Here is a 15,324-nt window from a genome sequence, read left to right as displayed (position 1 = left end):
AATGCTACTCTATATTAAAAAATCTTATATTTGTTCCATAGCAAATTAATGAAATATGTGAACATTGAAATATTTCATGTCAGGAGAAATGTATCCCTCCCAAAAAATACAGAAAAAATAACTGTCACTGTCCTATGTTTGCAACTATGTTTGTATCCACCAAGGATGTACTATGTGCCACTCTCCAGAAATATAAAAATGGGTAAAACACTATTGAATTTTTCAAAAGGAGCTCCATCTTAATCCTGGCTAGTGTAGCTCAGTGGATCAAGCATGGGCCTGTGAATCAAAGGGTTGCTGGTTCAATTCCCAGTCAGGGCACATGCCTGTGTTGCCAGTCAGGTCCCCAGTAGGGGACACAAGAGAGGCAACCACACATTGATGGTTCTCTCCCTCTCTCTTTCCCTTCACCTCTCTGAAAATAAAATCTTTATTTAAAAAAGGAGCTCTATCTTTTGGCCAAAAGAATGTTAGACTGGAATGTGTTAAAGGAAAGCAAATAGTGCTATGTGAGCACAGAGTAGGGGGCACGTACATTGAGGATGTGCAGAGAAATTCCTGAGCTGATTGCCAGAGATATACTAAAGAAGGTAGGTGGACAAAAGGATGTTATAGAACAGCTCTTCAGGTAAAAGAATAAAATTTGTGTATTTGTAAATGAGTAATTTAGTCTAGCTGTAACCAATTTTTGAGAAGGGAGTCATAAAATGAGTTAATTTACAATGGATAGGCTAAGAAAGAGGGATTTATATATTTATATTTAGCAAATACATGCACCCATCCTAAATCAGTTCCATCTCATTCCCACTGAGCCTGGCCATAAGACTAGTCAAAGAACAGTTGGGCAGGGAAAAGGTCTTATAGGCTTCTTCAAAGGGGCCCCTCAAAGGTGCAGGGCTGTCTTAAGAGAATATTTCAGAGGAGCCTCCAGCCCCACTCTTGGGGATTAGAGTTCAGCAGCTGGTCACAGCTAAATGAAATAAATTCCTTCTACCCATTCTCTCCCAAACCTCAAAAACATTCAAGATTCTATTTAACAACAAAATGATTTATTTGTATCACAGCCCAATTCCCATCACTTCACTACAGCATAGGAATAGAAAAGAGTTACATTGCAAGCATTATATTGTCCAAAGTAGAGCTTCATGCTTCCCAAAACAGCAAGCCCATCTCCCCCAGAGACTCATGCCCAGAGCCAAATTGAACTTGCACCAACAGGCAAGCCCAGAATGAAGTTACCCTCAACATGATGCAGCCTCCCTCCACAGCACTTTAAGCTTTCTAACTACAGCCTTCTCTCCCTCCCACCCCCATCCAGGCCAACTCCTAGCCTATGAGACATTAGGGAACTTTCTATGTGGAGAATTAACAGGGGTATAAGTGTTACACAAAACAAGACAATACCCTGTGAAATCTAGTATTCCACAGAAAAGTTAAAATTACTCCTCTATACATAATTCTAATCAGTAATGCAACTCTTCCCCTCTTTCTCTCCACCCCAAGTCTTCTAGAGAGCCTCAGGAGATGGAATAGTAGAAGATCCTATCTTTCCCAGGTCTTGGTGGGACAGTGCCTAAACTTCTGCCATCATGGACTGGTGACTTTTAACAAAGTCACAATGAAATGACAAGAAAATAGAGAGGACATATCCAAAGGAACATATTACTCAAGCATTAAGGTCTCTAACTAGTAGTCAGAAAATACTGATGTTTGATATCAGAGCTGTTTTTATAACATGAGGAGATCATAAACAGGGTAAGAGACAAGTAGCAACACTTAAGGAATAGAATTCACAGATTAGGTAGAGGATCAGATTTAATATTGGTATTGGCTTCTTTATTTTAAACCCTACTCCAATTTCTTGGGAAACCTGAGTTACCTGTACCTGTGGCGTCACATGCATGTGCAGGACTGAGCAATCATATCCTTATACTCCTTGTACAATATACTACCATTAGCCTCAACCAGAAGGATGCTAATGGGAGCATACTTATAAGGGACACAGGAGGGCTGAGGGACATTCTGGTCTACCAGCTCATTGACAAGGTTCTGGATGATGGCATGATTGGGAGAATTGAGACCATAGCGTAGTACCCGAGGGCAGGCTCCCTTACAGTAGTTTGGGGTATAGAGGTTAGGAGCAATGATCCAGTGATCCCAGCCGAGCTGGTGGAAACTGACTTGGAAATGGTGGAGGGAACACTGGTTACTTTCAGACCCAACATGTTCCTGGGTGGGGCCAAGAACCTTAGAAGCAATAATGGCTGCTCGCCGTGCCCTCTGCAAGAGAGGAGAAGAGTCCCTTTTCTTAAACTCTTCTAGGCCTCTGGGTGGAAGTGTGGCCTTCTGAACACTTTTATGAGTGTCATTGAAGTAGAGTAACAAGAAAGTAGTGTCCAAGGATGACACGTCATGCCAAGGAAGCTCAAGACCCTCACTACCTTTTTGCTGCTGACATATGAAGCGGAGTTGTAGAACCCTGTGCCCCTTGTGATCCCAGAACCTTTGCTGAACATGTTGTGTGATATCCATCTCTGTCCAAGCTTTGGATAGCAGGGAAGGCTTTGAGGAACCTCTTTCTGAGGAAGGAGTGTGATTGCTTGGATTTTTCTGGACCCAGAGCTCCACATGGCATGAAAGGTGGAAACCAGCTAGGTAGAGTTGATGGTGGTAAACCACAATGGCTCTGACTAGTTGGTAGGCTATCCGATTTGGTCTCAGAGGAAAGTCCAGGGTCTGTATATACCAGGGGCCTGCATAAGTAAGAGGAAACAAGAACAATGATTAGCTTCTTACCTCCAAGCCCTCTTACCTCTCACAAACCTTCTCAGTACACACTGACAACTGTAAGGATCCTTAAAATTAACTCAAGTTCATGATAATAGTTATTGTTTATTGAGCACTTACTAATATATTAGATTTCCTACATGCATTAGCTGTTTAATCTACAATAACTATAAGCTAGTTATTATCCCTATTTTATAGACAAAGAAATTAAGGCTCAGAGAAGCTATGCCAGAAGACATACAGCCAGTATGTGGTAGAATCAAGATTTGAGCCCAAGCCTGCTTCCCTTAAGGAGAGAAAATGTGTCTTATTTCAATGCTAGGCTGAAAAAACTCTCAAATATAGAATTATGTTGTGTATATATTATGTGTGTGGGAGAAGATAAATCATGTTATTAGTGGATTATTAAATGTGACCAATTAAGAGAATTGTTGAGAAATAAATGAATTAAGAATTAGTCCTCATGTTATATCACTATATAGATGCAGCTTTGGGGTGACAGTACATATTGGGGGCTAGGACCTGCCATCACTTCAAATCCAGGGTCAAGATGTCACAAAATAATTTTGTCTATCCACACCCAGCTGGGGCAGCTATTTTACCATTTCTGACTTCTACTTTAAGAATTGCTTCTTGAGCAGCTATTCCTTCTTGGGCATTAACCCTCAGTCACTGCTTTTTCTATTTACTACTGGAAATGATTCTTCCTTACCCCATTCATTGTACCCCCATTCCTCTAAATAACATTGTCAACAAGACCTTGGTTATATAAATATTTTGTTTGCATGCCTCCTAGTGATTAAGAGTTTTAATCTAAACCATCATGCTGATAGCTCTTGGCCAAAGGGGTTGGAAGTTGGGGCCTGCAGTAATCTGAACTTCTGCATCCCCTCCTGGCAAAGGTCAAGAGCAAAGGTAACAAAAACCAGACATTACAGGGAAAAGCCTTCTTTCATCTTCAAAGATTTTATCACTAAACCTTTGCATGCTAATTTGCATATTACTCACCTAACCTTCATTTTGCAGGAAATTCACAAGCCTGGAATTCTTTTGTAGACGTGAGGCTTTTAACATAGAAGCGCTTTAATGTCTTCTTGCATCAGGGTATTTTTTAAAAGTTCAGGCTCCAACTAATGCTCAATAAACCCTGAAGTTTGGGGCACTGGACATCATTCACACAAGGCCAAGGCCAGGCTTGTATTTGCTTTCTCAAGTTACTCCAGACTCCCATCCTACCATAATCTTGCCAAGAGGCCCACCCATATACAGGCCCCACACTGCCCCAAAAGGAATTTAACCCAACCTCTATCTAGCAGGCTGTCTGGTAAGGAACACTACCCTTTCCTTTCAGACTTTGACATCATATTTCCTGATGCAGGGTGGGGTTGCTAAGGGTCAGAGTCAGAAGGGTGTGCTCAGAAGTTTTCAGGGAAATGGCTGAATCACACATCCTGTGTGATTGAATCTGGCATAGTTCTCCCAGCAAGCTCGATTCAGCTGGATCATCTCCTGATGTAAAAAATCAGGTTCTGCTGTCTAGTCATCCATTTCTAGATTTTTTCCAGAGTCCTTAGATGCTAGTATGTACCATAGTCAGACCAGGACACTGGCTTACTTCTAAGTACCTTGCTTTCACACCTCATATCATTTGTATGAACTTGATTTCTGCTGAATTAAGGTATGAACTCTAGAGCCCTTAGAATGGCTTACAAATCCCTGTCTCTCATCAGCCTCATATCCTACCATTCACAAGGCTCACTGGGCTCCAGCCATACTCACCTTCCTTCTGTTCTTCAAGTGTGCTTCCACTTGTACATGTTGTTTCCTTGGCCTAAATCAGTCTTCTATCTACTCTTCTCATGCCTAGCTTATTTCACAAATCTCAGCTCAAATGTCATCACTTCAAAGATGTCTTCCCTGATAATCCCATGTAAAGGGAGGATTTCTTTGCTATTGTTTCACAAAACAATTTGTTTCATTCTTTGATAGCACTTACCACAATTTGCAGTTTCAGTATTTACTTATTTGTCTCACCCACGAGAGCCATGCTTATCTTGATCACAGCTGGAACCTAGACAAGTGCCTATAACTTAGTAGGTGCTGAATAAACATTTGTTGAATGAATCCCCACCCCACCAAGCTATTTTCCTTTTCCTTAAACAGAATGCACTTCCCTGTCTCTGTTCATAGTCTCCTTACTCCTTCTGCAAGGTCCAGCTTAAATACTACCTCCTCAAGGAGGACTTTCTGACTGTCTCCCTGCTTCTCTTTCTTTGATTTAAGCAGTGATCCATGTCTTCTTTGGGGTTCTGGGAACCCTACTGCTTATCCTTTTCAAATCATTTATTATGCTCTAACACCATTATGTGATCTAGAGGTCGGGGAGCTGTTATTTGCCTCTTTATACCCAACCCAAACAAAGTGCCTGATGCTGTTCCATTCTCCACAAGGTTGTGTTGTGGAATCAGCACAGCAGAGTGATTAAAAGCACAAGCTCTGGAGCTTGAAAGCCCTGGCTTCATATCCAATTACTAGTTATATTACATTGAATCAGTTACCCTAAGTCTCTGTTTCTTCACCTATAAAATGAGTAGGTTAGTAGTATCTACCTCATATGATAGTAGTGAGGATTAAGGAAGATAATGTTTGTATTTTACCCAATGCCTGGCATCTTTACTGTATGGTAAACTCACAGTAAAGGTTAGCTAGGGGTATGTTTGTTTGTTTGTTTTTGCTTGGAGGAGGGAGTGTAAATCCTGTCATCATCTGAGACTAGCAAAGGCCCAGAATTTATCTCCCCACATTCCCAAGATTTCCTAGAATTTGATGACTATCTACATTCCCTAGAGCACCCTGCACTTGGGAGCCCACTGCTGTCCTGGAACAGTGTCTAATGAAGATGTTTATAGCAGAATTAAGTACAATGGGAACAAAGGCAATTCCAAAATACTTTTGGTACCAAAAACCCAATGTAGCATCATGGTCTAAATTGAAAAACTGCTTGGTATACAAGGATATTGAGGTACAATATTTAAACACGTGAGAAGTTATAAACAGACTTTAGAATCAAACATACTTGAGCTCAAATCTTGTCTCTGCCACACACTGTCTTTGTGACCTCTGCAAGTTATTTAACTTCTGTGATTTATTTTTTATCTTTAAGAATTAGGCTAATTATTTCATAACAGCTAATGATAGTGGTTGTCATTAAGGATGTCCTTTCTGAGGCTTTGTAGATTTCCCCAATTCAGCATTCTGTACTCTTTGTCTTCTAAGAATAAAACATATGAACAGCACTCCACAAGAATGTATGTGGATATTTCTTAATTAAAAACTTTCAGTTATATAACAAGGAGTACATATTTCTTTGAAAGATAGGAGTTGACATATCACTCAATTGCTCTGGGACCTGGAAGTGATTCCCCAACACAATCTATTCTTAAATTGGGCTCCTAAAGGGTAGTATGATTGGAGCCAGCTTTTCCCAAGTTTGCAATTCTTTGAAAACGAAGCCTGAGAAAACAACCTGCTTACCAGGCAATGAAACCTGACAGTCAACTCACAGATCCTTCTTTCTCTAAACTCCCCCTCATTTCTCTCCCCTCCAGGACATTATGGTATAATAACTCACCTCTGAGAGTCCTTGCTACATTGGCCAAGGGCCTCACCAGCCTCACCATGGTGGCCCCAATAGTGCGGTTCTCCTTAGGGTGCCCATGTGCATCAGCTGAACGCTGGTACAACTCCAGCATGTACCTCATGGGATGCCCTTGGACCTGTGGCTTCCTCTGTTGCTTTCCAGGGACTTCTTCTAGAAGCTCTTGAATCAGGGGCAAGGTAGGGGCCTCAGCAAGGAGAGCAGTAGAGGGTTGCCCTACCTTTGCCATTTGGCCTCTGTGTTCCATAAAAAGTACCAGTCCCCAAAGAAGAATTCTAACGATTCTGAGGAGGACCATCTTGACAGGCTTGCTGTTCAGCAACACGTTCCAGCCAGAGCCCAAAGATGTCACTCTTTCCCTTTCCTTTTACACAGGTAACTGCATCTTGGCTCCACAATCACAAAGGGTAGGGCAAGAAAAAAATGAAAGGCAGGCAGGCCCTATGTTGCTTCCTCTGGGAGGATCTTCTGTACTAAATGAGGTCTCCTAACTTGGCCTCTTTGCATCAAAACAAATAGAAACAGCAGGTGGGACAAGGCATCATGCACCCCACACCTATTCCCCAGGACTGGGAACAAGATAGCACTTATTTGGAGGCCGAGGTAACTTAAAAGGAAAGTCCATTCTGGGACCTGCCCCCTTACCTTATCCACTAGGATGAAAAAAAGCATCCCCAGCCTGCTCTGCTTCACAGATTTAAAGGAAGTCTCTTAATCAGTCCTTAAAGGGCCAGAGGCCTCCTGCTCCCATCCCACTTTGATGTAGTACTATCTCTAATGCAGCATTTCCCAAAATGTGGTCTTGGTCTGCTGATGACTTGCAATGAAACTATCTTTGGTGACTGGTAAGAATGCAAACTTCTGGGTCCCTGGGAATCTGAATCTTAACAAATGCTCCAAGAAGTTCCTGTAAACACTAAAATGTTCAAGCCACTATGTGAATGTGGTTGCTGGAGCTTGAAGAAGATGCCTTAACAGTAGTCCTCAATCTTGGCTATACATTGGAATCATTTGGGAGAGCTTTAACTATCACAGATGCCTGGGTACCATCCCCTAAGGTTCTGATGAATGGGTCTGGAGTGTTACCAGGGCACCACAATCTTTCGAGTTCTGCAGGTGATTTTAATGTGCAACCCCATTTGAGTACCCTGATTTGGAACTTTCTGGTTTACCATGGAAGGTATTGAGATCCTGAGTCAGCTTCATCAGAGAAGCCTGTGGTGATGGAAGATGAATCTGTGGAAGTTGGCTGGGAACTCATCTAGCTTGGCTGGATAATGGGAAGCAGCACAGCTGGGTCAGTTTAATTAAGGCTTCCCAGACCATGATACTTCAGAAAAATGATAGGTAGAGTTCTAGTTCTGCCTAAGGAGAAGCAGTTTGTTGGGCTCTAAGGAGAAGGTGAGCAGGGGGTCAAACCATGGATCTAGATGATGAAGCAGGCCTGATTGGCGAGAGACCTTTACCTCACACCAAGAATATGTATGAACAGGTATCATTATTGTGGAAAAGGCATGGACATTGTCTGATAAGCTTATAAGAACAGATACAACACTTGATCTTAGCCAAAAGCTGAGAATTGATGGACATTGTGATCACACTGGACTTCTCACAATGTGCTAGTTCTGGCCTCATGAGCTTTGAAGAGGCAGCCAAGAAGCCTTTCTGTTCTCCATATCTGCACTGTTCCCCACTCCTCCTTACCCTCTCCTTTGAATTGTGATTCTGTTTTTTATTAGCTGTAATTTTACTTCTCCAAAGCAAATTTCTTTATTTCCCTCAGCCTCAGTCTTCTCAGCTGTAAAATGGAGATAACATGTTTTTTTAACTTTATTTTTTAATATATTTTATTGATTATACCATTACAGTTGTTCTATTCTCCCCTTCATTCCCCCCCTGCACCCCCCACCCTTCTCCCCCTTTAGTTTATGTCTCAAGTTCTTTAGATTCTATATTTCCCCTACTATTCTTGCCCTCCCCCTATCTATTTTCTACCTACCATCTATACTACTTATTTTCTGTACCTTCTCCCCCCTTCTCCTCCTCCCACTCCCCTGTTGCCAACCCTCCACGTGTTCTTCATTTCTATGGTTCCACTCCTGATCTAGCTGTCCTCTTGGTTTGCTTTTGTTTTAGGTGTGGTTGTTGATAACTGTGAGTTTGCTGTCCTTTCACTGTTCATATTTTTATCTTCTTTTTCTGAGATAAGTCCCTTTAACATTTCATATAATAAGGGCTTGGTGATGATGAACTCCTTGAATTTGATCTTATCTGAGAAGCACTTTATCTACCCTTCCATTCTAAATGAAAGCTTTGCTGGATAGAGCAATCTTGGATGTAGGTCTTTGGATTTCATGACTTGGAATACTTCTTTCCAGCCCCTTCTTGCCTGTAAGGTCTCTTTTGAGAAATCCGCTGACAGTCTGATGGGAACTCCTTTGGAGGTGACTGTCCCCTTATCTATTGCTGCTTCTAGGATTCTCTCCTTCATTTTCATCTTGGCTAATGTAATGATGATGTGCTTTGGTGTGTTCCTTCTTGGGTCCAACTTCTTTGGGACTCCCTGAGCTTCCTGGATTTTCTGGAAGTCCATTTCCTTTGCGAGACTGGGGAAGTTCTCCTTTATTATTTGTTCAAATAAGTCTTCCACTCGTGGCTGTTTCTTTTCCCCTTCTAGTAACCCTATAATTCGGATGTTGGAACGTTTAAAGGTGTCCTGGAGGTTCTTAAATCTGTCCTCATTTTTTTGAATTCTTGTTTCTTTATTTTCTGGTTGGATGTTTCGTTCGTCCTTCTGGTCCACTCCATTGATTTGAGTCCCAGTTTCCTTTCCATCACTATTGGTTTCCTGTGCATTTCCCTTCATTTCAATTAGTTTAGCCATCATATGTTCCTCTAATTTGTAACTATAATCAACCAGTTCTGTGAGCATCCTGATGACCAGTGTTTTGAACTGTGCATCTGAAAGGTTCGCTATTTCTCGGTTGCTTAGAGTTATTGGCTCTGGGGTTTTGAGTTCTTCTTGAGCCATATTCTGGACTGTTCATGCTTGTTGCATATGAGGAGTGGAGCCCTAGGTGTTCACCAGAGCAGGGCAACTCAGTCGCTGGGTTGTGATGCTGTATGTGGGGGCGGGGTCAAAGGAAATCAATGTGGTCTCCTCTGCCTCCTCCCACCACCGGGCTATGCAGTCAGTCTCACTGCTCACTCCTTTGCTGGTTTATCTGCACGCGGGAATGTGCAACCGTGGTCAGCCTGCCCCGCACCCTCACTGGGTTTGCCTCTGGGGCCTGAGCTGGGGTCTGTGGGGGTCCGTCTGACTGCTCACACCTCTGCTGGTTTATCTGCTCGAGAATGTGTGACCACGCTCAGCCTGCCCCTCACTGGGTCCTCGATGCTAACCCAGCTGCCTGCGCACCTGGGTCACCTTGGGTGGGGGGGATCCTTCCTGCCTGACCCTGCTCTGCTGCTGGCTCCGCCCCTCTTACCAGTCCGGTTGAATGGTTGGTTGTTGTCAGACTTCCATATAGTTCAATTTTCTGTTCTTTGGCTGTGTCTTTGTTCTCCAAACCTTTGTTGTATTGAAACTTGGTTGTGGGAGAAGGCACAGTGTTTCCACCTATGCCTCCATCTTGGCGGAGGTCCGGAGATAACATGTTTTATCTCGCAGGCTGCTGTAAGGATAAAAGGAAATAATCCATGTTAATTGCATAAGCCTAATTAGACACATGACATTGTTCCCTTCCTCTATTGTTTTCTAACATGGCCTTGGTCCCTGGCATGTGTTGTAAAACAAAAGGCCTGTATATGTGGGTCTTTTAGGTCTGGACTCAAATACCAATTAAAAAACCCATTAGCCAGGTGGCTTTAAGCAAGGTTTCTCCTAACTTGAGTTTCTTCATCTAAACTGTTAGTTCCTTTACAGAGTTATTGTGAGAATATTCTATATATTTGTATTACATACAATAATGCACAAAGGATCTAAACAGATCATTCACAGAATGCAAAGCCTGAATGATGAAAAATATACAAAAATATGTAATAGAAATCAGAAAAATGCAATTTTAAATCACATAAGATACAATTCCATACCTGTTGAATTGGCAGCATATTAAAAATGTGATGCTGTTGAGTTCAGGTGAGGATATAGAACACAGGTAGCTCTCTTACACTGCTGGTGGGGATGTGATTTGATATGATCATTTAAAAATAGCAATCTGCATTATCTCTAGTGAGGTCAAAGGTGTATAATTCAGCAATACTATTGCTAGAGCAGTAGCTTTTAGGATTTTTTTCTGTGACTCACAGCAATAAATTTTACATTGCAACCCAATACAAACATAAGCACACACTCACATACACATATATACCTGAAGTAAATGGTTCCTGAAATAATACTTATTCTTATAACATATTGGGAGTGGTAATATGTCATAATAGGTAAGAACATGTCTCTAGAGCCAGAATCCTGTTTAAATTTAACCTCCATCATTTATTACATTAATCTGGGCAAGTTACTCACTCTGTGCCTCAGTTTTTTCATCTGTAAAGTGGAAATCATAGTCTCTCTCTGCTTAAATTATCTAATATAGAAAATGGGATAGTCAAAAGACTTGCCTCATAGTAGTTTCGTGAGGATTAAATGAGTTAATACAGGTAAGGTATTTATTTCAGAGTCCCTGGCACAAACTAGGTATAGACACAGTTAATTGTTACTACATTTGATGCAAACTATGATCACCAGAAAGTTTGGCTCTCCCTGATGTCCTAGTTCTGATCTCAAGAGCTGCAGAGAGGCAGCCAAGAGGCCTGTCTCTCTTCCTTGTCCACATGGTTCCTCTCTCCTCTCTTACCCCTTCTCTGCTGCCCCAACATTCTCTTTGGCCCTTGATCTCTGTCTGTTACCAATTTAAACTTCCTATCTTTCTATTCAACATAGCTAAATAAAAGAATAAGTTACGAGGACAACTATCAAAGGGTCCATGTAAGACTTTTGGGCACAATTTTCTGTGATGTTTCAGTGGTATTCGATTGGGATTACATCTGTCAAGAACATTTTTCTACCATCTCTTAGTAAAGATATTTTGACACAGGATCAAAAGAAATAAAAAAAGAACACATATTATTCTGGAAAGAGCATGATTAGGGTTTGAATTCCTGGTTCTGCCCATTATTGGCTGTTGCTTAACATTCTGTATCTCAGCTTTCTTTCTTTATTTTCCCCAATTTTTTAATTTAATTATTTTTCAAGTACAGTTTTCTGTCTATTACTCCCATCCCATCCCAACCCCGTGCTCCTCCCCTCCCTCCCATTTCCATCCTTCTCAGTTGTTGTCCATGTATCCTTTATATATGTTCCTCTAAATCCCTCTCCTATTTGCCCTCAAATTCCCTCCCCTCTCCCCCCTGGTCACTGGCAGCCTGTTCTCTATTTCAGTGTCTTTGGTTATATTTTGCTTGCTTGTTTGTTTTGTTGTTTAGCTTCCTGTTAAAGGTGAGATCATATGGTATTTGTCCTTCAACACCTGGATTATTTCACTCAGCATAATGCTTTCCAGTTCCATCCATGATGTTGCAAAAGGTAAGAGCTCCTTCTTTCTTTCTGCAGCATAAAATTCAATTGTGTATAAGTACCAGTTTTTGATCCATTCATTTACTGACGGGCACCTAGGTTGCTTCCAACTCTTGGCTATTGTAAATTGTGCTGCTATGAACATTGGGGTGCATATGTTCTTTGGGATTGGTGTTTTAGGGTTCTTAGGATACAATCCTAGCAGTGGAATTGCTGGGTCAAAAGGCAAGTCCAATTTTAGTTTTCTGAGAAAATTCCATACTGTTTTCCATAATGGTTGTACCAGTCTGCAATCCCACCAACAGTGGACCAGAGTCCCCTTTTCCCCACACCCTCTCCAACATTTGTTGTTTATTGCTTTGTTTATGATAGCCATTCTCACCGGTGTAAAGTGGTATCTCATTGTAGTTTTAATTTGCATCTCTCTGATAGCTAGTGATATTGAGCATCTTTTCATGTGTCTCTGGATCCTCTGTATGTCCTCCTTGCAGAAGTGTCTGTTCAAGTCCTTTCCCCATTTTTTAATTGGGTTAGTTGTCTTCTTAGAGTGAAGTCGTGTGAGTTCTTTGTATATTTTGGAGATTAAACCTTTGTCTGAGGTATCATTGGCAAATATGTTTTCCCATACAGTTGGTTGTCTTTTTATTTTAATGCTGTTTTCTTTAGCTGCGCAGAAGCTTTTTATTTTGATGAGATCCCATTTGTTTATTCTTTCCTTTATAGTCCTTGCTCTAGGGGACATATCAGTAAAAATGTTGCTGCGTGAAATATCTGAGATTTTCCTGCCAATGTTCTCCTCTAGGACTTTAATGGTGTCATGGCTTATATTTAAGTCTTTTATCCACCTTGAATTTATTTTGGTGTATGATGTAAGTTGGTGCTCGAGTTTCATTTTTTTGCATGTAGCTGTCCAGTTCTCCCAACACCATTTGTTGAAGAGGCTATCTTTACCCCATTTTATGATACTGCCCCCTTTGTCGAATATTAATTGACTGTAGAGATTTGGGTTTATTTCTGGGCTCTCTATTCTGTTCCATTGGTCTATGTGCCTGTTTTTATGCCAGTACCAGGCTGTTTTGATTACAGTGGCCTTGTAATACAGTTTGATATCAGGTATTGTGATCCCTCCTACTTTGTTCTTCTTTCTTAACATTGCAGCTGCTATTCGGGGTCTTTTATGGTTCCAGATAAATTTTTGAAGTGTTTGTTCTATGTCTGTGAAATATGCCATTGGTACTTTAATAGGTATTGCATTGAATCTGTAAATTGCTTTGGGTAGTATGGACATTTTGATGATGTTAATTCTTCCAATCCATGAACACGGTATACGTCTCCATTTGTTTGTGTCTTCCTTGATTTCTGTCTTCAGTGTTGTGTAATTTTCTGCATACAGGTCTTTAACCTCCTTGGTTAGATTTATTCCCAGATATTTTATTTTTCTTTTTGCTATATCAAATGGGATTTTTTTCTTGATTTCTGCTTCTGCTGATTCATTGTTAGTATACAGAAATGCCTTTGATTTCTGGATATTGACTTTGTATCCCGCTGTTTTGCCAAATTCATTTATTAGTTCCAGCAATTTTTTGGTAGAGTCTATAGGATTTTCCATGTACACTATCATGTCATCTGCAAACAGTGACAGTTTTGTTTCCTCCTTTCCGATTTGGATGCCTTTTATTTCCTTTTCTTGTCTGATTGCTGTGGCTAGAACTTCCAATACTATATTAAATAGAAGTGGTGAAAGTGGACAACCTTGTCTTGTTCCTGATCTTAGTGGAAAAGCTTTCAGTTTTTGCCCATTCAGTATGATGTTGGCTGTAGGTCTTTCATATATGGCCTTTATTATATTGAGGAATGCTCCCTCTATTCCCACTTTGCTGAGTACCTTTATCATAAATGGGTGTTGTACCTTATCAAAAGCTTTTTCCGCGTCTATTGATATGACCATGTGGTTTTTGTCCTTGCTTTTGTTTATGTGGTGTATTACATTTACTGATTTGCGGATATTGAACCATCCTTGCATCCCTGGGATGAATCCCACTTGGTCATGGTGTATGATCTTTTTGATGTATTGTTGGATGCGATTTGCCAATATTTTGTTGAGGATTTTAGCATCTATGTTCATCAGTGATATTGGCCTGTAATTTTCTTTCTTTGTTGTGTCTCTCTCTGGTTTTGGAATTAGGATAATGCTCGCTTCATAAAAAGAGTTTGGGAGTTTCCCATCATTTTGGATTTTTTGGAATAGTCTGTGAAGAATAGGGGTTAGCTCTTCCTTAAACGCTTTGTAGAATTCTCCTGTGAAACCATCTGGTCCGGGGCTTTTGTGTGATGGGAGTTTTTTGATTACTGCTTCAATTTCATTTGCTGTTATTGGTCTGTTCAGGCTTTCTACTTCTTCTTCATTGAGTTTTGGAAGATTATATTTTTCTAGAAATTTGTCCATTTCACCTAGGTTTTCAAATTTCTTGGCATACAGTTCTTCATAGTAATTCCTTACAATCCCTTCTATTTCTGTGGCATCAGTTGTAATCTCTCCTCTTTCATTTCTGATTGTCTTTATTTGGGTCCTCTTTCTTCTTTTCTTAATGAGCCTACTTAAAGGCTTGTCTATTTTGTTTATCTTTTCAAAAAACCAACTAATAGATTCATCGAACCTTAGAATTGTGCTTTAAGTCTCTATGTCATTTAATTCTGCTCTGATCTTGGTTATTTCCTTCCTTGTACTTGCTCTGGGCTGTCTTTGTTGTTCTTCTTAGAGTTCTTGCAGGTGTAGGGTTAGGTTGTTTGTTTGAAATGTTTCTATTTTCTTTAGGTAAGCCTGTATTGCTATGAACTTCCCTCTCAGGACTGCCTTGGCCGTGTCCCATAAGTTTAGGGTTGTTGTGAGTTCATTTTCATTTGTTTCCAGAAACTTTTTGATTTCTTCCCTAATTTCACTCTTGACTCATTCGTTGTTTAATAGCATACCATTCAGTCTCCATGATTTTGGGTGTTTTTGGTTTTTTCCTGTGGGGTTGGTTTCTAATTTCAGTCCCTTGTGGTCAGAGAAAATGCTTGGTATGATTTCAATTTTCTTGAATTTGTTGAGGCTCGTTTTGTGACCTATCATGTGGTCTATCTTTGAAAATATTCCATGTGCATTTGAAAAGAATGTGTATTTAGCTTGTTTGGGATGAAGGGCTCTATATATATATCAGTCAAGTCCATTTCATCTAGGGTGTTGTTTAGTGCAGCTATATCTTTGTTGATATTTTGTTTGGGAGATCTGTCCATTTTTGACAGTGGGGTGTTAAAATCCCCTACT

The 15,324-nt window shown here is 40.6% G+C and overlaps 1 protein-coding gene and 1 pseudogene across 1 annotated transcript; both read right to left on the bottom strand.

Annotated features, from left to right (window-relative positions):
- Nucleotides 1–1,893: 1,893 nt before the first annotated feature.
- On the bottom strand, nucleotides 1,894–6,761 carry BMP15 (bone morphogenetic protein 15). The gene is made up of 2 exons (XM_037037761.1): nucleotides 6,419–6,761; nucleotides 1,894–2,753 (listed from the first exon to the last, which is right to left on the bottom strand). Exons 1-2 carry the CDS (start codon nucleotides 6,741–6,743, stop codon nucleotides 1,894–1,896), a joined length of 1,185 nt encoding a protein of 394 aa, XP_036893656.1. The 5' UTR covers nucleotides 6,744–6,761.
- A 1,091-nt stretch (nucleotides 6,762–7,852) lies between these two features.
- Nucleotides 7,853–8,029, bottom strand: LOC118981041 (uncharacterized; annotated as a pseudogene).
- Nucleotides 8,030–15,324: the final 7,295 nt, after the last annotated feature.

This window comes from Sturnira hondurensis, unplaced genomic scaffold, assembly GCF_014824575.4.
Source record: "Sturnira hondurensis isolate 20B ecotype Veracruz unplaced genomic scaffold, ASM1482457v3 Scaffold0023420, whole genome shotgun sequence".
Lineage (NCBI taxonomy): Eukaryota > Metazoa > Chordata > Mammalia > Chiroptera > Phyllostomidae > Sturnira > Sturnira hondurensis.
This window is presented reverse-complemented; position numbering and strand designations above follow the sequence as displayed.

What these genes read in the sequence shown, in the direction of transcription:
- BMP15 (XM_037037761.1), bottom strand. Translation starts at nt 6,743, where the DNA reads ATGGTCCTCCTCAGAATCGTTAGAATTCTTCTTTGGGGACTGGTACTT. An exon ending in TGTAGCAAGGACTCTCAGAG is followed by an intron (nt 2,754 to 6,418) that starts GTGAGTTATTAT and finishes TTACTTATGCAG; the next exon opens with GCCCCTGGTATATACAGACC.